This window comes from Microcaecilia unicolor, chromosome 3, assembly GCF_901765095.1.
Source record: "Microcaecilia unicolor chromosome 3, aMicUni1.1, whole genome shotgun sequence".
NCBI classification, from domain to species: Eukaryota; Metazoa; Chordata; class Amphibia; order Gymnophiona; family Siphonopidae; genus Microcaecilia; species Microcaecilia unicolor.
Genome location: NC_044033.1, coordinates 118,994,911 through 119,016,788, shown reverse-complemented (window position 1 = coordinate 119,016,788; position 21,878 = coordinate 118,994,911). Strand labels below are relative to the sequence as shown.

Below are 21,878 nucleotides of genomic sequence, written 5' to 3'. Positions count from 1 at the left end.
TTAGGTCTAGGATGGGACGCATCTCCCCTGTCTTTTTCTGTACAAGGAAGTACCTGGAATAGAATCCTGGCCCTTCTTCCCCTGGTGGAGCGGGTTCGACCGCACTGGCCTTTAGAAGGGCGGAGAGTTCCTCTGCAAGTACCTGCTTGTGCTGGGAAATGTAAGAATGAGCTCCTGGTGAGCAATTTGGAAGTTTGGATGCCAAATTGAGGGTGTAAACTAATCGGACTATTTGAAGAACCAATCAATCGGAGGTTATGATAGGCCACCTTAGGTAAAAAAACATCAACCTCCCCCCAACCGGCAAGTCGTCCAGTACGGACACTTTTATTGAGGCTATGCTGAACTGGAGCCAGTCAAAAGCCCGTCCCTTGCTTTTGCTGGGGAGCAGAATGGGCCTTAGTCACATGCTGTTGACGAGAACGAGCACGCTGGGACTGAGCCTGGACAGGCTGCCGAGAAGCAGAAGTGTACCTACGCCTAGAATAGGTATAGGGAGCACACCTCCTCCTGCCAAAAAACCTCCTAGATGAAGAGGCAGTAGCAGAAGGCGCCTGGTGGGAAAGAGAATTCATAGCATTGTTTTGCTTCTTGAATTGATCAACTAGATCCTCTACTTTTTCACCAAAAAGATTGTCTCCCCCCCCCCCCCCCCCCACCCCGGCAAGGAACATCCGCCATTCGCTGCGTGACAGAATGAGCCAGGTCAGAGACATGCAGCCATGAGAGTCTGCGCATCACTATACCCTGAGCAGCGATCCTAGATGCCATGTCAAAAGTACCCTGGCCAGGAACTTGCGACACGCCTTCTGCTGCCTGACCACCTGGCAAAAAGGCTCGGCCAGCTCCATAGGGAGTGCATCAACCAAGCTGGCCAGTTGACGTATCAAGTCCCGCAAGTGTATGCTCGTGTGACTGGATCTTGGCTGCGAGCATAACGGCCTGATGCGTCTTCCTTCCAAAAGAATCAAGAGTCCTAGCTTCTCTGCCTGGAGGTGCCGAAGCATAGTTTCTAGTATTCCTGGCTCTCTTGAGGGCAGAGTCCACCACCATGAAATTGTGGGGTAACTCAGACCTTATCAACCCAGGTTCACCGTGGATCCAATACTGGGATTCAGCTTTTTTTTGGACCACGGGACCAGACAGAGGGGCTGACCAGTTTCACATGAGGACTTCCTTCAATACCTTATGCAGAGGAACTGTGACAGCCTCTTTAGGTGGAGAAGAATAATCCAAGACCTCGAGCATCTCAGTCCTGGGCTCATCCTCAACCACCTTTCTGAGGTTTTTTGCAACTACAATCAAGCAGTTTACATATATTCAGGTACTTATTTTGTACCAGGGGCAATGGAGGGTTAAGTGACTTGCCCAGAGTCATAAGGAGCTACAGTGGGAATCAAACTCAGTTCCCCAGGATCAAAGTCCACTGCACTAACCACTAGGCTACGGAATGGCCGTAGCCATTTCCCGGACAAAAGAGGAAAAGGACAGACTCTCTGGTGGAGATACTCTCCTTTCTAGCGGAGGGGAAGGATCAGAGGGATTCCCAAAGCACTCATCAGAAGAGAAGTACCTGGGATCCTCATCTGACTCCCATGAACGCGCCTGCTCAGTGTCGGATAAAACCTGAGTTAAGGTGCTTCGACATTGGACCTGCCTCGACGCCGAGGAACGATATCCTCTATGGCGATGTTGAGAGGCTGATGCCCGGTCCCACTGCGGCGAAGCCGCCTCCACCGACGTTGAAGGGGAGTCGACCTGGGTGGCAGCCGACGATGCCGCACCGAAGGTGAAAGGCCAGACACCGCTGCAGCAGCAGGTACAGAAGGCGCAAGCACCCCCAACACCGAAGCTGACTGTCATAGTAGTCCCTCCAGAAGTTCTGGAAACAAGGCCCGTAATGCGCTCGTCTAGAGCCACAATCGGAGAAGGCTGCGGGGTCATTGGAACAGGCGATGGCAGAATCTGTGGAAGCTCGGGAGCAGGTACCGGGCTGCTAGGAGACCGATGCATCGGCACCTCCTGTATCGAGGGGGAGCGATCCTCTCGGCACCAACGCTTCTCGGGTGCCGACTCTCGACGCCCCGGAGCTCCCGGTACCGTGTGTCGAAGGAGAACGATGACGGTGCTTCTTCGCCTTTGCTTGACACCCGTCATCAAGACTCCTCGGTACCAATGATGGGGACGTGGAATCCTCACGTCTCCTCTGGGCCGGGTCCGACGAAGGTCTGTCCCGGGGGGCCTGCATAACAGGAGGCCTCGAGGCAGGTGGAGACCCACTCGACGCCTCACTGCTCCCAGTGCAAGTTGGTCTCTCAGCAGCCATTACCTTTCTTCCCGACGTCGATGCTCCTGCCGACGCCACTGACCTCGGTGTCGACATCGAAGGTCCGGACTGAGCCCCAAAAAGTTTTTCTCATTGGGCTTCTCGAGACACTTGGGTCCGTTTCTTCATACAAAGACACCGACTACAAGCGGCTGGGCTATGGTCAAGCCCAAAGCACTGGATACACCAGGCATGGCTATCAGTACCTGAGATAGTCCGGTTGCACCACATACAACGCTTGAAGCCGCTGGGTGTCTTCGATGACATGGAAGGAAAAACGGCTTCGGCAAAATCAAACGATGCGATTGTGCCAAAAAAGAGAAGGGCACAAAAAGGGAGAAAGCCCGACTGCGGCCTAAAGGCCGGCTACGTCGAAAAGAAAGTAAACTTAAAATAGGATAAAAAATACTAAAAGTAACTACGGGAAGTTTTTTTGGGTTTTTTTTTTTAAGAAAATGACTAAAAGAAGAAAAGATATAAATGAAATAGTCGTCAGACTCTATTCCTGGGCCAAGAATGAGGAGAGGAGAAAATATCCTGTCACCTTGTCGCGGACAAAAAACTGAGGACGCACGCTCACGCGACGGGCGGGAAGTTGTCTGCGCATGTGCTGTGCGCGTGCCAGAAGACTGGTAAAACTTTTTAATTTTGCTGGTGAAAATTTGCCGTTTCCTGGGCCGACGTGGACCTGCATGTGAGAACAAGCAGCCTGCTTGTCCTCGGAGAATAGCATTAACTGTTAAGTCAGTCTTATAACAAGACTTGGATAGCATGAATTGGGTCAAGTGCTTGAAGCAGCAGTCTTCAATTTTCCTCTGAAGAAGCCTTTTGGTGAAACAGAGATCCCTGTTGGGATCAGACTCTAAAGATAAGTGCTGCTTTATGACGTTATAAAATGAATTTCATAGTGCACAGCCTTTCATGAAGATTTATGTATTTGGAACTCGGTGTCAGTAATACTCCCAATATGTTCAAAATCGCAAAATTCAGTTTTGTTAACATGAAACATACAGTGGTGGAAATAAGTATTTGATCCCTTGCTGATTTTGTAAGTGTGCCCACTGACAAAGACATGAGCAGCCCATAATTGAAGGGTAGGTTATTGGTAACAGTGAGAGATAGCACATCACAAATTAAATCCTGGAAAATCACATTGTGGAAAGTATATGAATTTATTTGCATTCTGCAGAGGGAAATAAGTATTTAATCCCTCTGGCAAACAAGACCTAATACTTGGTGGCAAAACCCTTGTTGGCAAGCACAGCGGTCAGACGTCTTCTGTAGTTGATGATGAGGTTTGCACACATGTCAGGAGGAATTTTGGTCCACTCCTCTTTGCAGATCATCTCTAAATCATTAAGAGTTCTGGGCTGTCGCTTGGCAACTCGCAGCTTCAGCTCCCTCCATAAGTTTTCAATGGGATTAAGGTCTGGTGACTGGCTAGGCCACTCCATGACCCTAATGTGCTTCTTCCTGAGCCACTCCTTTGTTGCCTTGGCTGTATGTTTTGGGTCATTGTCGTGCTGGAAGACCCAGCCACGACCCATTTTTAAGGCCCTGGCGGAGGGAAGGAGGTTGTCACTCAGAATTGTACGGTACATGGCCCCATCCATTCTCCCATTGATGCGGTGAAGTAGTCCTGTGCCCTTAGCAGAAAAACACCCCCAAAACATAACATTTCCACCTCCATGCTTGACAGTGGGGACGGTGTTCTTTGGGTCATAGGCAGCATTTCTCTTCCTCCAAACACGGCGAGTTGAGTTCATGCCAAAGAGCTCAATTTTTGTCTCATCTGGCCACAGCACCTTCTCCCAATCACTCTCGGCATCATCCAGGTGTTCACTGGCAAACTTCAGACGGGCCGTCACATGTGCCTTCCGGAGCAGGGGGACCTTGCGGGCACTGCAGGATTGCAATCCGTTATGTCGTAATGTGTTACCAATGGTTTTCGTGGTGACAGTGGTCCCAGCTGCCTTGAGATCATTGACAAGTTCCCCCCTTGTAGTTGTAGGCTGATTTCTAACCTTCCTCATGATCAAGGATACCCCACGAGGTGAGATTTTGCGTGGAGCCCCAGATCTTTGTCGATTGACAGTCATTTTGTACTTCTTCCATTTTCTTACTATGGCACCAACAGTTGTCTCCTTCTCGCCCAGCGTCTTACTGATGGTTTTGTAGCCCATTCCAGCCTTGTGCAGGTGTATGATCTTGTCCCTGACATCCTTAGACAGCTCCTTGCTCTTGGCCATTTTGTAGAGGTTAGAGTCTGACTGATTCACTGAGTCTGTGGACAGGTGTCTTTCATACAGGTGACCATTGCCGACAGCTGTCTGTCATGCAGGTAACGAGTTGATTTGGAGCATCTACCTGGTCTGTAGGGGCCAGATCTCTTACTGGTTGGTGGGGGATCAAATACTTATTTCCCTCTGCAGAATGCAAATAAATTCATATACTTTCCACAATGTGATTTTCCGGATTTAATTTGTGATGTGCTATCTCTCACTGTTACCAATAACCTACCCTTCAATTATGGGCTGCTCATGTCTTTGTCAGTGGGCACACTTACAAAATCAGCAAGGGATCAAATACTTATTTCCACCACTGTAAATAGACATGGAAGTTATTATGACCTATGATTCAGGAAAGACTATAGTTGTACTAACTGAACAGCCTGCTAGCATTTCAGCTGTTATGCTGGCTATATGAGGTCTTTTCTCCCAGTGAATTAAGTTCTGTTTTGTTTGCACACCCGGTTTAATAATAATGTAACTCCATGTAAATCAAGTGAGAGATTCAGATTTTGAGAGAAAACCTTAACACTTGAGAATTTAAGGCAGTGGTTCCGAAACCTGGTCCTGGAAGCTCCCTTGCCAGTCAGGTTTTTAGTACATCCACAATGAATGTTCATGAGGTAGATTTGTATGCAGTGGAGGCGCAGTGCATGCCAACCTCTCCCATGAATATTTATTGTGGGTATACTGAAAACCTGATTTTCTGGGCTGCCTCCAGGACCAGGTTTGGGAACCACTGATTTAAAGTGGGTTTTTTTTTTTTTGTCCAATTCTGGATCTGCTCTCTGCATTGGTTCAGTGGCTTCACAGTTATGGTGAAAAGGAGCTGGATGACATCTGCAGGCAAATGAAAGTGAATGTTCAAAATGTATAAGAACTTCAGCTACCACAGCTCATCAAACACGGACAGAATAAACTCTATCTAGTACCACATGATGTAATTTTACAGAAAAGTGTTACAAAAAAAATTTTGTACTAAAAGCTACAAAATTTTGTATGTTGATATTACATTTATTAAATAAAATTTGTGTTTAAAGATGAATAATGTTCAGGTATTCTAGGGTTGTCTTAATTATTTTCTTTAACATTTTCTTAGGTGCAGAACCCATTGCTTCTCTGCATCCTGTTTCTTCCACTTGTTATGGTGTTCTAAAGGATGTAGTTTGTGTGAAATATGCATCCAAACAATTCTTGCAGTTAATACCGAATAATACAACAGTTTGCAGCTTGGTGCTTTGTAACAGAAATGAAACAACATTGAATGAACTGAAGGTAAATTTTGAGTTTTTATGAATTCTTACGTAACTGGCTTCTAGTTTTATTGGAAAGGAGAGTTGCACTGCTTTTTGGATGCTAACTATATTTGAATAGTTTCCTGTACTAGGTTTGTGAGGTTACATTGTAATGTATAAAATAATAAACCTCCAATAGCAAAAGGAGCATGTACATGTGTTGAATCAAAAAGCACCCTGAGATTGGTTACACACACAATGGAAATTAAATCCTGTACATCCCTTCCCAGACCTAATTACTCACACTTTTGTGTACACTAGAAGAGGGGGCAGTAGTCAACATTTTTACTCATGTCAAAGCTTTTCCGTTTTGTCCCCTAAATGTTCTCACACAAAACATCTAAAAATTCTTCTAAAAACCTGAAAGAGGTGAAATGGAGGCCAAATATTTTTTTTTTCAGCTTCTGTATTTTAAGGTTCCACGCAATGTGCGCAAAAGCATGGATCACAGGGAAGGGATGTCATTTGCCTTGATGGCAGCTTAACCCCATGTAGCTCCAGTCCCCTGGGGAGTAATAAGCGGTAATCTGACTTCATCAGAGCATACCACTGCACAAAAAGCAGCAAACTGAAATGACTAAACATCCCAGTAATGGTGGGAAGTTAGAGGTGACCCGATCTTTCACTCTGGCAACTGTGAAACTAGGTGGTTGAGTCATGTCTCCATTCCATTATGACTTCTGCAGATTCAGATATCCAACTGAACTCTGGGCCAAATGGAGGAGATGTATATCTTAACTATGTTTTTCAAAAGTGCCCTGAGCAGGCAGGTAAAGTTTGTGTCGTGCAGGAACATTATGGTGCTCATGTTTGAAGCAAAATGCCGAAATGAATGTCCATGTGCTTGAAACATCCAAGTATCGATTTTGCAAAGGCAAAAAAGGGGCATCCAAATAGCAAGGGGACATGTTTTGGGCAGAGAGCAAGGTGGAGGAGAACATAAAGTTACAACTGCTCTTGAAGGAAATATTAGTCTTACCTACAAGGATGCACAAGTCCATGTGTGACAGGACCTGTCGGCATTCCCATTGGTAAGGAGACGAGAATGGTGATTGATCACAGAGGTACAGAGCAAAGTAAAGGTTAAGTACTACTGGTCTTCCCCCTTTAGAATAAACTTTAGTATTGCTGACAAACAGGACATGACCAAGGCTTGGCGGGATTAGCAAGAGAGGAGTAATTGTGCCCAACTATAAAGGCACAACAAGAAGAGTTCCAGAAGTGACAGCAGATTCCAGTGAAGAGGCACAGCCAGGGATCCCAGACGTGGCAGTAGCAGAGATAAAGGAACACTAATGGTGTATTTTGTGGATGTTAGACATGTTTTTGATGATGGCAGAGTATGTCCTTTTCAGGAACTGGAAGCAGGAAATCAGTTACCAGGTAGCCATTCTTATATTCAGCTTCAGAGTTGGATAGGTAAGAGCTAAGTTAAAAACCAGGTGGCCTGAGATATGGCAGTATTGGAAGACCTGTATAAAGCTACATAGGTATTTGAGAGGGGCATTTTCTGTAGAGACTCTTATCAGGTACAATGGGAAAGGGAGTTTGGAGTACAGTATACAGATAAGTAGTGGGGTCAGATGAAACCTGATTTGAGGAGGACAGCAATAGTAGTATCAGTGTAGGAGAACAATCATAAAGTTCAGTGATGCCTAGCAAGCTGGTTCGCTGTTATGCATGGGTATCGGATCATTGGGGTGGCAATATGAGATCCAGGCATCTTCTAGTTTAATTGTTTGACCCCCCAAGTGTTGGAGAGTTGCAACAAATTTAGTTCAACATTGCCTAGTAGCAATGGAATTGAATTTGGTGGCCTCTTGGAAAAAAGTGCCCCCCTCCCACATTAGTAAAGTGGACGGATAGAGTGTGAGACCTTTGTAATATCAGAAAGGTTGACAGTGGTGCACAGGAAGCACTTGGTTAAATGTTTTGATAAAGTTTGAGTACTGTTCCTTGGGGTGTACGTAGCCCCAACACAATAAATACAGAATGGTGAACCAACACTTGAGTTTTGGTCAGCCCAACAGGAACAAAAATTTAAAGTCCAGATAGCAATAGAAATTACAATGGCAGGCTATCTAATAAATATATAGTAAATTGTATGTTATGGTTGGATACATGCAATTGCTGTTTTTATATGTTGTTGGTAATGCCTCACCAATCATGGAAATATACTTAAATCTTGAATTTAAAAAATGGTGTGGATCACAAAATTGGAAGAATGTTGCAGAAGTAAATGGGGGAGTGGCTCAATGCAAGAGAAGGAGGTGGATCAGAATGGGGGAGATATGATAGAGGTCTATAAAATAATGAGTGGAGTGGAACGGGTAGACGTGAATCGTTTGTTTACTCTTTTAAAAAATACTAGGACTAGGTGGCATGCGATGAAGCTACAAAGTAGTAAATTTAGTACGAATTGGAGAAAATTTTTCTTCACTCAACATGTAATTAAACTCTGAAATTTGTTGCCAGAGAATGTGGTAAAGGCGGTTAGCTTAGCGGGGTTTTAAAAAGGTATGGACAGCTTCCTAAAGGAAAAGTCCATAGACCATTATTAAATTGACTTGGGGAAAATCCACTTCTTACTTCTGGGATAAGGAGCATAAAATGTATTGATCTTTTTCAGGATCTTGTCAGGTATTTGTGACCTGGATTAGCTACTGTTAGAAACAGGATGCTGGACCTTTGGTCTGTCCCAGTTTGGCAATACTTATGGCAAGGAGAGTGGAAGTAAATATTCCATTTAGTGGGTATAGAGGAAGAGAAGTGGTTTCTTGATTGGGACTAGAGTTATGAGGATATGGAAGGATAGGAGGAGAAGTAATTCCGTGATTAGAGTTTGAGCAGGGGTTCTCAGCCAGGTCCTCACACCAAGCCAGTCAGGTTTTTGGGATATCAGTAATGAATATGCGTGAGATACCCATTAGTGGAGGAGTGGCCTAGTGGTGGACTTTGGTCCTGAAGAACTGAGTTCAATTCCCACTTCAGGCACAGGCAGCTCCTTGTGACTCTGGGCAAGTCACTTAACCCTCCATTGCCCCATGTAAGCCGCATTGAACCTGCCATGAGTGGGAAAGCGCGGGGTACAAATGTAACAAAAAATTAAAAAAATATATGCAAATCTGTTATGCATATTCATTATGGATATCCTGAAAAGCTGACTGGCTAGGTGTGTCCCAAGAACTGGGTTGGGACCCTCACCCCCACCCCCACCCATTTAGAGTGATATTGGGGGACAGGAGGAGACAAAGTGGTTCCTCGATGAGCGCTAGAGTTATGAGGGGACAGGAGCAGAAATATTGAGTAATGAGGTCAGTCAGAAGCATGAGGAAGAGCCCTTCTGAGCCTCTTTTGCACAAGATAACTGCCTGTGTATGACACTGAAAAAATATATATATTTATTGTATAGTTCCTCTTTATCACAGATTAGGCGCTAACATCCATGTTTGTTCCAGAATTGGACTACGGTAAATATTGTAAGCATTTTTGAGAAACATTTGTTCCAGTTAAATGTAACAGGAGTTTACATTTTATTTTAATTTAATGCTCTGTATCCTTTAAAATCTATAACTGTTCTAAAATTGGCAGATATTCTAGATATTTTTGATATATAAAAGCATACTGAAGTCTGACTGTGTTGTGTGGTTTTTGTTTCAGCGTGCCTGTCAGACTGCAGAGCATGTCTTACAACTGACACTTAAGCAACCGTTAGCACTACTGGGAGGAGGCTGTACTGAAACTCACTTGGCTTTCTACATAAGATTCAAGGTAATGAAACCTCACTGACTACTTTAAAAGTTGCCATTTACCCTGTTTATGAGATCTTTTTTTTATCGTTTATATATGGCTGTAATTGGCGTTAAAGCACCTTGCTTATCTTAACGAGGTTGTTAATTTATTAGATTTATTTCTGCAAATTTATGTAGGACTAAAAGATCGGTATAAGCAGGTTGCAGTCCTTCACATACAGTAGGAAACTGTACTATCAAACTAATTTAAGAAAACATACTCTAGAAAGCCAAACTGTATAATTTATATAACATAATCAGCAATGACAAAATTATTTTTTTATCAAATGAACCTGGACCAAATTGAATAATGTATAGCTAAAATAATCACATATATAGGATAAGATGATTTCTGAAAATTATGTGGAAGGACATGATCTGAAACATAAGAGAGCCTACAACGAGGGGAAGTGGAAAAACCCTAGTAGAAGGCCAATTTAATACTGAAGAGCAGGATAGAAGGCAAGAGAGAGGAAAGCAGAGAGCTGTCTGGGGCAATGACATAAAAGTGGGGGCAAGATTTGGAAACATGAGTGAAACCGAGGAAAGCTAGGCATGGGGAGAACTGACACACCAAAATTGCAAACCTGAGCCTTTGAACACAGTATCTGATAAGGATGATTCAGAAAGCTCAAATCATCTAATGTAATCAGAACTGCCAGATGCACAGTCATAGATCAGGACTCCTGTATTAGAAGAACTTGTGATCTAGTTAATGGGGACCCAATTCCTAGACAAGATTTGACTTGACCCCTACTTAAAATGTTGACACAAAGCAAGAGTGCCTTAACAGTTTTCTTGTGTTTCTCATCTTTGCCGTTATTCTGTAGCCTACCAAGGGCAGGGCGGTCCGCCACAGGTGTAGGCAGCAAAGTGGTGCAAGGAGCTGTCAGCTCAGCCAGTTCCCTGCCCCAGAACAGGAAGTTGATGTCGGAGGGGCCAGGGGACCGGTAGAGCTGGCAGCTGCACATAACCCCTTGCTCAGAGGACCAACTGAAGTAGACTCATCGCTGCTCTATCTTCAAATCTGAATGAAAGAAACTTTCATTGGTTATTCTGAGGAGATGCTGGAAATAATTGTTTTAGCTATTATAGCTGTGGTAGTCCTATTTTTTTTCAAAGTTCATGAATATGTATTTGCTTTAGTAAAATTGACCTCTAACCTCTACTTGGCAATCTTGAACATTTCTAGAATCGTTCGTTCACTTCTCCTCTCTCTTCACTCTCTATTTCAGTTGATAACACCCTCATCGTCCCCGTCTCATCTGCCCGCAACCTCGGTGTCATCTTCGACTCCTCCCTCTCCTCTCTGCGCATATCCAGCAGATAGCCAAGACCTGTCGCTTCTTCCTCTATAACATTAGCAAAATTCGCCCCTTCCTCTCTGAGCACACCACCCGAACTCTCATCCACTCTCTCATTACCTCTCGCCTTGACTACTGCAACTTACTCCTCACCGGCCTCCCACTTAGCCACCTATCCCCCCTTCAATCTGTTCAGAACTCTGCTGCACGTCTTATATTCCGCCAGAACCGATATACTCATATCACCCCTCTCCTCAGGTCACTTCACTGGCTTCCGATCAGATACCGCATACAGTTCAAGCTTCTCCTACTAACCTACAAATGCACTCGATCTGCAGCCCCTCCTTACTTCTCTACCCTCATCTCCCCTTACGTCCCTACCCGTAACCTCTGCTCTCAAGACAAATCCCTCCTTTCATTACTACTACTACTACTACTACTACTTAGCATTTCTATAGCGCTGCCAGGGTTACGCAGCGCTGTACAAGTTTAAACATGGGGAAGGACAGTCCCTGCTCAAGAGAGCTTACAATCTAAAGGTAAAAACTATGTTGTCAGTGTACCCTTCTCCACCACCGCCAACTCCAGGCTCCGCCCTTTCTGCCTCGCCTCACCCCATGCTTGGAACAAACTCCCTGAGCCCATACGCCAGGCCCCCTCCCTACCCATCTTCAAATCATTGCTCAAAGCCCACCTCTTCAATGTCGCCTTTGGCACCTAACCACTACACCTCTACTCAGGAAATCTAGACTACCCCAACTTGACATTTCGTCCTTTAGATTGTAAGCTCCTTTGAGCAGGGACCGTCCTTCTTTGTTAATTTGTACAGCGCTGCGTAACCCTAGTAGCATTCTAGAAATGTTAAGTAGTAGTAGTAGTAGTAGTAGAATCTAAACTTGAGCATACACAGTCATTTTAGCAGAGTTTAAAAAGGGGTTGGACGGTTTCCTAAAGGACAAGTCCATAAACCGCTACTAAACGGACTTGGAAAAATCCCAAATCCCAGAAATAACATGTATAGAATGTTTGTACGTTTGGGAAGCTTGCCAGGTGCCCTTGGCCTGGATTGGCCGCTGTCGTGGACAAGATGCTGGGCTCGATGCACCCTTGGTCTTTTCCCAGTATGGCATTACTTATGTACTTATTTTTGCTTTATTGATCCTCATGTGATTAGTTTTATCTGACTTAACTATCACCTATATAATGCTTTACAAAAGTCATCATACCCTTATACGTTTTTCACACTCTGCTGTCTAAAAAATACATTTCGAAATGCATTAAAATAGGAGTTTATTTTACTATTCTACTCAATATATGTAACACTTCATGTTAAAAAAAATACAAAAATATTCAAAACGTAAGATTAAGAAGTAAAAAAAAAAAAAGTATATCCTTTGTCATAGCAAACCCAAATTAGCTCCATTTTCCAAAATTTGCCTTAAGTTACTAGAACCTCTCAGTGTCTGATCACAGTAGTTAAGGTGATTCAAATACTCCTCCTTCTGTTGTATAAAGTTCTAAACAGGTTTGTTTATTGCCAGACTTAATATACTGCAATTCAAAAAAATATTAGCAAAGCAGTTTACAACATTGTCAAATAATAAGAGGAGAAGGGAAAGAGACAGGGTACACCAAATGTTTCACCAGACTCCAGAAATCTGCCCCACCACTTCATCAAATGCTAAATACCTGTTCAAAGAAATTGCTCTTAAAATCTTAAATCTGTGGCATGCGTCTCAAGTCAGTTATACCTCAGAAGAGTTACAAAGTAAGGGTACTAGACTGTAGAAGACTGACTTGTGTTGATGTGAAGCGGGCATGAAACAGAAGGGTAATAACAAGCAAGCTGGTGGTATCAGAACAAAGTAAACAAGTGAACATCACAGGAGTAAGGGCGTTATGTAGTGAGACAGGAAGACGCACGCAATTGGCCTTAAAGGCCATAGGGAGAGTGTGAATTTCATCCTATAACTCTAGGAAGCCAGTAATATTGGACACAGGGAAATAACAAGATCGCTTGTTCTAACTCCATGAAGGAATAGCAGTATTTTGGACTAAATGTAACTGCCTACGTATAGAAATGATAAATAGTAGTAGTAGCTGTCTGACTTTTAAAAGAATGTTCGTTCACTTTCAGCAGTGACCAGTATAATTTTTTTCCAAGTTAATCACATTTACATGAAGCAGAAGGAAATAAGTTCACATCAATGAGGAAAGAAAAGATACATTCAAAAGAAAGCAAACCAAAGCAATCAGATGTATAAAACATCTATGACTCATTTATAAATTCCACATCTAACTGACAAGGTAAGAAACTAATCACATAGGGCCCCTTTTACTAAGCCTACGCGTGCCCAACATTCACCAAATTGGAGTTACTGCCCAGTAACCACATGGCCTTTCTGGTAATTTCAACTTTGGCGTGCGTCCGAAAAATTTTTTTTTGTTTGTTTTCTGGTGCACGTAGTGGACGCGTGCCAAGTGGCATCTGATGCGCGTAGGTCATTACCGCCCAAATTCTTTACCGCTAGGTCTATGGCTGGCGGTAAGGTCTGAGACCCAAAATGGACGCGTGGCAATTTAGATTTTGCCACACATCCATTTTCGGGGTGCACTGAAAAATGAGTCTGCGTGCACCTAAAACCTGCACATACACTACTGCAAGCCATTTTTTAGCGCACCTTTGTAAAAGGACCCCTTAGGGACCCTTTTACTAAAGGACTACTGCATAGCAAAATAGCACCACCACGGGGCATGCTGACATTGCTCTGATCAGTGCACGCTGATCCCCACACTAGAAATTATAAATTATTTTCTGGCATGGGGGGGTGGGGGGCAGGGAGTAGGCATGCCCCGCGGTAATCAGCCATTGCAGGATTAGCGCCTGAGCTGTTACCGTCATCTAAATGGGTGGCAGTAAGGGCTCATGCGGGAATGGCCACGCACCAATTGTAAAATTAGCGCATGGCCATTACAGACACAAATTACAATTTGTGCACTTTTCCACCACACTAGAAAGTGGCCGAGCGCATTGGTAAACTCACACGCTAATCACAGTGCTTTCTACTTTCTAGTGCAGCTTGGTAAAAGGACCCCTTATTCTCTTTATCGAGCAATAAATGCTTCAACAGAGCAGGATCAAATAAGACACAATGTTTAGTTTTTCTGATTCTAATTTACATGGAAATTTTAAAAAGAAGCTTCCACAGCTAAAACTCAGGTCTTTAATTGCAAGAAAGCTCTTCTACATAATTGCGTAATACAAGCTACATCAGGAAAATTTTGTACTTTAGGCCCCCCCCCCCCCCCCCCAAAAAAAAAAAGAATTTTTTTTAAAGTAAACTATCATTACAGATATTTTATCCTGTTCAGTGGTGAGACACCAAGAGGGTACACCTTTCAGATATACTATCTTGAGTAGTTTATAGAATTTTGTCAAATCAAATGACTTCTTAATACACAGCACAACTGGATTGCCCTCCAGCTGTTTCACCTGCATAGCATATTTAAGTACATAATAACAAGCAGAAAACATCATCTTGTCAGATTCAGTTAACATGAAAACCTCCCTAAGATATTGTCTCAACAAAATATCAGCAGCCAATAAGACACAAACCAGAAAATTCAAAATCTTAATATTCCTATTCTTCATTTGTTCATAAGTGAAAGCACGCAAGATTATGTACTGTGATGTTCCCTGAAACTAAATTGTTTTGGATGGAGAACATTTGTTTGTTTTAAAAAAAAGTTTGTCATTGCATGAGTTCTATTACTGCAAGTTTATAGACAAATGGCGGATTGGATATAGGATGATAATGGGTGGGAATAGTTGAGTCAAGCATGACCTCTTTTTAACAATTCATGTATAATGGCATTCTTCCAGCATTTTAGGAAACAACCCTTGGAGAGGCTCTGGCTGATTAATTGCATCATTGAATCATAGAAGCCTAGGGCAAGATCTTTCAATAGTTTGGGCAGAATAGAATCCAGTATAGAAAATGATAACGATGGAGCAGTGAGAGATTTGGTTAAGAAAAATAAAGAGATAAGATTAAATGCAGTCCAAGAAGCAGTACAGAGTGTTGCAGTTCTGAATGGCAAATAGAGATTGTGAAAATTGTAAGCATGTCAGGGTGTGGCTCAAAGTTGGTGGTACATTACTGTACTTATTTAATGTTCTGAAAAACTTCTTTTTGACAGCCATAACTTCCCCCCCCCCCCCCACCCCACACACAAACACACATAAAATCACAAATACGTATTCATAGATATACATTTTTTCCTTTTCTTTTTTATTTCTCTTTATTTAATAACACGATTGTAAACTGTTTAGCAGCACTATATTGTGATTGGCAGTATATCAAGCCTTTGTAAATATGTAAGGTACTTGTCTGAAAGAATAATGGTAAACTGAATTGCCTGAGTCCGATAGATGATTAAAAAGATACCCAACATGAAGAGATCACATGATGCTTTTTTGCCTTGATTTTGCACTATATGGACAAATTTCTCACTTCATCTGATAGCTCTATGGCCGCGAAATCTCTTTGAAATGAGAAGGAAAAAATGTGGGGTTCTGTGGACAAAATGGTGGCATTGCCGAGCCCCACACAGCCAGTATTCAGTGAGGATCAGCTGGAACAGATCACAGTGACCGTTACCTGAGCACTCAATCCACTGCTTGCTAAGCTATGTGGTCTATTCCAGCATTTAGAAACCTTGTTGGTGGAGGCGAATTGAAGGACTGGAGAGCTGCAGCAATGAGTGTCCCGGGTGGAGGATTGCTCTTGCGAGGTGGTGACATGGTTGACGAGGCTACAGGAACACATTTGAGATCAGGCTGTTCAACTGGATGATCTCAATAACATACGATTTGTTGGATTGTCTGAGAACATCCCCGAACAAATGCTTCCTTGTTGTCTGGAAGGTTGGTTGGCTGGCTTCCAGATTCCTGCAACGGGCGGATTTGGGTCAACTTTGTCTGGAGCGAGCCCATACAGTTGGCTGTAGAAGAGATGGGGTAGTGAGGCTGTAGTGGCCTGCATGTTAAACTTTGCTCATAAAGTAGCACTTTTGCATTTATATAAGGCTAACGGAGAACAGCTTACTTATGAGGGAGAGGCTGTTTTATTATCTCAAGATTATTCCCCTGCTCTTTTGGACCGATGATGCTGTTTTTTTTCCCTTTATGTAATACACTGCACGACCGTAAGATTTGTTTCTTATTCCTCTACCCTGTGATATTGAAAATCTTCACTGAAGGATGATGGAAAGTGTTAGAAGCGCTACCAGAGGCCCAAGAGTTTGTGAATAAACTGCCAACTTTTTTTTTTATTTCCATCTAAGTCCATGTTAAAACTTTGTTAGTGAGAAACCTTTTCTGGTTTGAAGTCACCCTTTGTGAGGCTTGGCCCAATATTGTGCTTAGACTCCTAGAATATTATTTTTATTACTAGCAATGTGGATTGCCATATGTATTTTAATCTGCTTTTTTTTTATATGCAGGTTAACTGTGAGTGGAGTGGGGGAGGCCTCTTAGCTCTGCAGTGATCTCTAGCATTCTTAACATGATGTGTGTTGTATTTGTTTTGTTAGTGGATTGGTGGAGATGGGGAGGGTGGGCAAGGGTAGTTTGGGTTTCATATGTGTGTTTGTTGAATGTTTGTTTGGGCATGTGGACAGTGTGTGAGGAATGCCCTATCGCTTGCTTCTAGTTATTCTTTGAATGCTTAATGGGTGTTACATTATTAGACTTCTGTTATGACCCTTTCGGTGGAGGCTGGGACCCCAGGGGGTGGATATGAATGGCCTTGAGCTACTTTGTGCTGTTTTCATATGGTATAACTTGATGGTACTTTGAAAATTGTCTCTTGGAATGTGTCCAGAATTACCTCACTGGTTAAGAAGAAAAAAAATTAACCTTACTGAAACATCACCATGCAGACATTGCTTGTTTACAAGAAACAAAATTAACAGATCAAGAACATATGAAATTGCGTCAAGGTTGGGTTGAAGATATATATTCTTTTTATCTATTAATTATGGTGGGATTTCGTTTTACTTAGTAGCGGTATATGCCCACAATGCCTATGATCACGGGTATTTTATAGAATTGACTACTTTGGGGGCAAAAGACTTGTCCAAGCCAATGGTCCTTGTTGGTGATTTAAACCATGTTTTGGACTACTGTTTGGATCATTCTTATGGAAGGGCAGCATCAGCAGAAAAGAATGCTGCTCGGGGTGTAACTTATTTATGCTCCATGCTGGGTCTGGTGGATTCCTGGCAATTGCTGCATCCGAATGAGAGAGATTATACCCATTTTTCTCAGGTTCATTGTACTTGGTCCCAAATTGATTACTTATTACTGTCTCAGTCCCTGTTCTCTAGGGTGCAGAGGGCTGAGATTGGTCCAGTCAAGGTTTTGGGTCACTCTCTGATTTGGGTGCGGCTAGATATGGGGGAGATTGGCCAAGCTACTAGTGGATGGAGATTCCCTGCCTATTTATACAATGAGACAGAATTTAAAATTTACTTGTTACAAAAATGGCAGGACTTCCTCCATTTTAACAGTCTGTCCCCTGGGTAGAACCGCCTACTCTCTCACAATGGCGATCACTGTTGATTCTACAAGCTTCCTTAGAACAAGAGTTTTCTGATTTGGACTCAGTAGCTGGCAAGAGATTTAGTCAGGTGTGGGAACCTTTTTGGTCCTCACTCACATCTCGGGCCCCAGTTGTCTTCTCAATGCTTAATTTGAGTTCTTGGAGCCATGTAGTAGAAAGGGGGGGTGGGAGGGATTGTGGGTGGTGAGATGTTGATACTTGTTATGGGTTCACTTATCCAATGTATGACATATTTCCTCTGTTTGCTGTTTTATTTGTTGAACCAATAAAAATGATTTTAAAAAATATACAGTGGGGGAAATAAGTATTTGATCCCTTGCTGATTTTGTAAGTTTGCCCACTGACAAAGACATGAGCAGCCCATAATTGAAGGGTAGGTTATTGGTAACAGTGAGAGATAGCACATCACAAATTAAATCCGGAAAATCACATTGTGGAAAGTATATGAATTTATTTGCATTCTGCAGAGGGAAATAAGTATTTAATCCCTCTGGCAAACAAGACCTAATACTTGGTGGCAAAACCCTTGTTGGCAAGCACAGCGGTCAGACGTCTTCTGTAGTTGATGATGAGGTTTGCACACATGTCAGGAGGAATTTTGGTCCACTCCTCTTTGCAGATCATCTCTAAATCATTAAGAGTTCTGGGCTGTCGCTTGGCAACTCGCAGCTTCAGCTCCCTCCATAAGTTTTCAATGGGATTAAGGTCTGGTGACTGGCTAGGCCACTCCATGACCCTAATGTGCTTCTTCCTGAGCCACTCCTTTGTTGCCTTGGCTGTATGTTTTGGGTCATTGTCGTGCTGGAAGACCCAGCCACGACCCATTTTTAAGGCCCTGGCGGAGGGAAGGAGGTTGTCACTCAGAATTGTACGGTACATGGCCCCATCCATTCTCCCATTGATGCGGTGAAGTAGTCCTGTGCCCTTAGCAGAGAAACACCCCCAAAACATAACATTTCCACCTCCATGCTTGACAGTGGGGACGGTGTTCTTTGGGTCATAGGCAGCATTTCTCTTCCTCCAAACACGGCGAGTTGAGTTCATGCCAAAGAGCTCAATTTTTGTCTCATCTGACCACAGCACCTTCTCCCAATCACTCTCGGCATCATCCAGGTGTTCACTGGCAAACTTCAGACGGGCCGTCACATGTGCCTTCCGGAGCAGGGGGACCTTGCGGGCACTGCAGGATTGCAATCCGTTATGTCGTAATGTGTTACCAATGGTTTTCGTGGTGACAGTGGTCCCAGCTGCCTTGAGATCATTGACAAGTTCCCCCCTTGTAGTTGTAGGCTGATTTCTAACCTTCCTCATGATCAAGGATACCCCACGAGGTGAGATTTTGCGTGGAGCCCCAGATCTTTGTCGATTGACAGTCATTTTGTACTTCTTCCATTTTCTTACTATGGCACCAACAGTTGTCTCCTTCTCGCCCAGCGTCTTACTGATGGTTTTGTAGCCCATTCCAGCCTTGTGCAGGTGTATGATCTTGTCCCTGACATCCTTAGACAGCTCCTTGCTCTTGGCCATTTTGTAGAGGTTAGAGTCTGACTGATTCACTGAGTCTGTGGACAGGTGTCTTTCATACAGGTGACCATTGCCGACAGCTGTCTGTCATGCAGGTAACGAGTTGATTTGGAGCATCTACCTGGTCTGTAGGGGCCAGATCTCTTACTGGTTGGTGGGGGATCAAATACTTATTTCCCTCTGCAGAATGCAAATAAATTCATATACTTTCCACAATGTGATTTTCCGGATTTAATTTGTGATGTGCTATCTCTCACTGTTACCAATAACCTACCCTTCAATTATGGGCTGCTCATGTCTTTGTCAGTGGGCAAACTTACAAAATCAGCAAGGGATCAAATACTTATTTCCCCCACTGTATACCCGACATAACTGTGTTTTGACTCACCTCAGTGTCTGCCTCAGAGGTATATTTCTGCATCTGTAGAAAAATAATGCCTTTCTCTGGATACAATGCATGCTGAGTTACCAAATCTAGTTATCAGTGTGTAGCACATATTGTATCCAGCATGAACTACTGGTTTATTATGCATTTAGCAGGATATCTTGCTATTCTGCTTTTTTCTTATCATTCCACATGGTCCTAGCAGGTGAAAGTGGATACAGCAATAGTGTCCTTCAGTTATCCAAAGGATCAGTCCAAAGCAAACGCTTCAGACTTCTCTTCTGAAAGTCTCTCCAGGCAGTTATGTTTCACTGTGTACTTGTGATTAGTGAAGCAAACAGTATGAATTTAGCAGTAGTGTTCAATTCTATGTTTATGCTCAAGTGGTCCTGGCACTCCAGAAATGTAGGTAGCATTATATATGGTGCGAGGGGAAAATATAACCAGAACTGGCTAAAATGAAATCTCTATATTTTGCATACTGCAGAAGTAGCACATATTTATCCAGTAGTCCTGTCTGCCTGATGAAGCAAACTGACTAAGTTGAACACATATATACCTGTAGATCACAGAGTTATTTTTTTTCTTTTCTAGGCTATTGATGTTTCCAGTAGTATTCTTGAAGAACTCAGCTGCAGTCGGACAGAGTACCAGATAGTTGCTGATAGTTTTTGTCGGTCATTAGAGTCCGTAGCGCGCTGTCTAGAGCATGATGATGGTGAGATCCTCACTGATACAAATAAAGGACACTTTTGGTCTGTTCCTTCGGTCACCGCCGTGGATTCTAGCCTGTCAGATTTTGTTTTGCATTGTGGCTGTAGACTGTATCAAAAACAGCCTCATATGAAGTGGACTATTCTAGGAACTCTGTGTAACCCTGTTGATCCACAGGACCACTGTGGAAATAATTCCAGAAATTTGTCAGACCAGCTTGTTCTGGACTGTTTTGCAGCAAAATGTAGTAGTCTACAGGTGGCGGTTGAAACGTGCCATCTGATTTTGGATCTGTCATATATCATTGAAGATAAGAATTAGATAACCCTTTGACTGTTAAGATCAGATATGTCTGAACAAACTCAGATAACTCTTTAGTCACATAATTAACTTGAGTGATTAGATGCCAAGCATGTTAGAACAATATGCAGTATTTGTGAAGGAAGGTCCACAACATAGCAGCACAGGATACATTCATGTCTATCATTGCTCTGAAGTTAATACAATGAATTCAATATGTGCTTTAGAAAGGTTGTTTGATATACCCTTTGTTTTATTTGGAAATAAACTTTGGAAACCTGAAAACTGCCACTACACGTTTCTATAGTATGTCTTTGTGCATCTTGCATTATTACTGTACGGTGTGCTATCACTTCATGCCATATCCCGCCTTTGCAGTCTTCCATCCTGGGGGATCTTGCATTCCCATCTGTCTATTTAGTTCACACTCAATAGCCCCTCTCATACCATATCTAACCTCAAAGCTTTGTAATATAAAAAGTCAGCAATGCTTGTACGGCTATTCTCAAACATCTGGCTTTCTAAATCCTCATGACTTTTCTAGACAGTACTACAACACCATCAATTTGCAATAAATATCATTGTTTAATTAAATTATATGTCTCCCCCATTGATTGGATAGAGCCTATCTTCCCCACCCTTTCTCTGTTCCTTCCATTCTGCCAAGTAGACCTGGCTATAAAGCTGCCCACATTTCCAATAGGACTTTTACTGGTTACTCTACTTTTAGCCCCTCATGCTCCCTTTCCTTCCTGTTTCTCCTCCATTTCTTTCTCTTTCTTCATCCTACCCAACCTCTCATTGTTCTTCCTTCTCTTTCCAATCCTAGCCCCTCTCAGTAGTAGTTCAAAGTGAGTTCCATTCATGTGCAGTAGATATTTCTTTATTCCCAGAGGGCTTATAATCTGTTTATGCCTAAAGCAGTAGAAGGTGTGAAGGACAATTCAATAATCTGGGTACCGCATTTACACATCTCTTGGTGCCTGTCAATGTATAGAATACTAGCACTTTATGTACACTTACATGTGAAAGTGCTAGCAAAATGCCTAAACACTATTCTGGAATGGCACACCTAATTTATATAGTATTTATTTATTTATTTGTTACATTTGTATCCCACATTTTCCCACCTTTTTGTAGGCTCAATGTGGCTTACATAGTACCGGAGAGGCATTTGCAGACTCCGGTGAGAACAAATACAAAGTGATGTTATGATAAGATTAAGTTCATGTGGCATGGCCACATTGGGGAAACGTACATCGGAAGAGTTGAGATTTGTCCATTACGTACTTTAATTTTGTTGTGTTGCAGGGATCAGGCATTTA

General features: G+C 42.9%; 1 protein-coding gene across 5 annotated transcripts in view; it reads left to right on the top strand.

The window, feature by feature from the left end:
• Positions 1-20,844, top strand: part of MKKS (McKusick-Kaufman syndrome) — a 59,217-nt gene extending 38,373 nt beyond the window's left edge. For all 5 annotated transcript variants that reach the window (XM_030196328.1, XM_030196324.1, XM_030196327.1 and 2 more), the window contains 3 exons: positions 5,714-5,889; positions 9,570-9,680; positions 20,134-20,844. In XM_030196328.1, the coding sequence (XP_030052188.1) occupies positions 5,714-5,889; positions 9,570-9,680; positions 20,134-20,574 (728 nt within the window). In that variant the 3' untranslated portion in view covers positions 20,575-20,844. The remainder of the gene's footprint in view (positions 1-5,713; positions 5,890-9,569; positions 9,681-20,133) is intronic.
• The last annotated feature ends 1,034 nt before the right edge of the window (positions 20,845-21,878 follow it).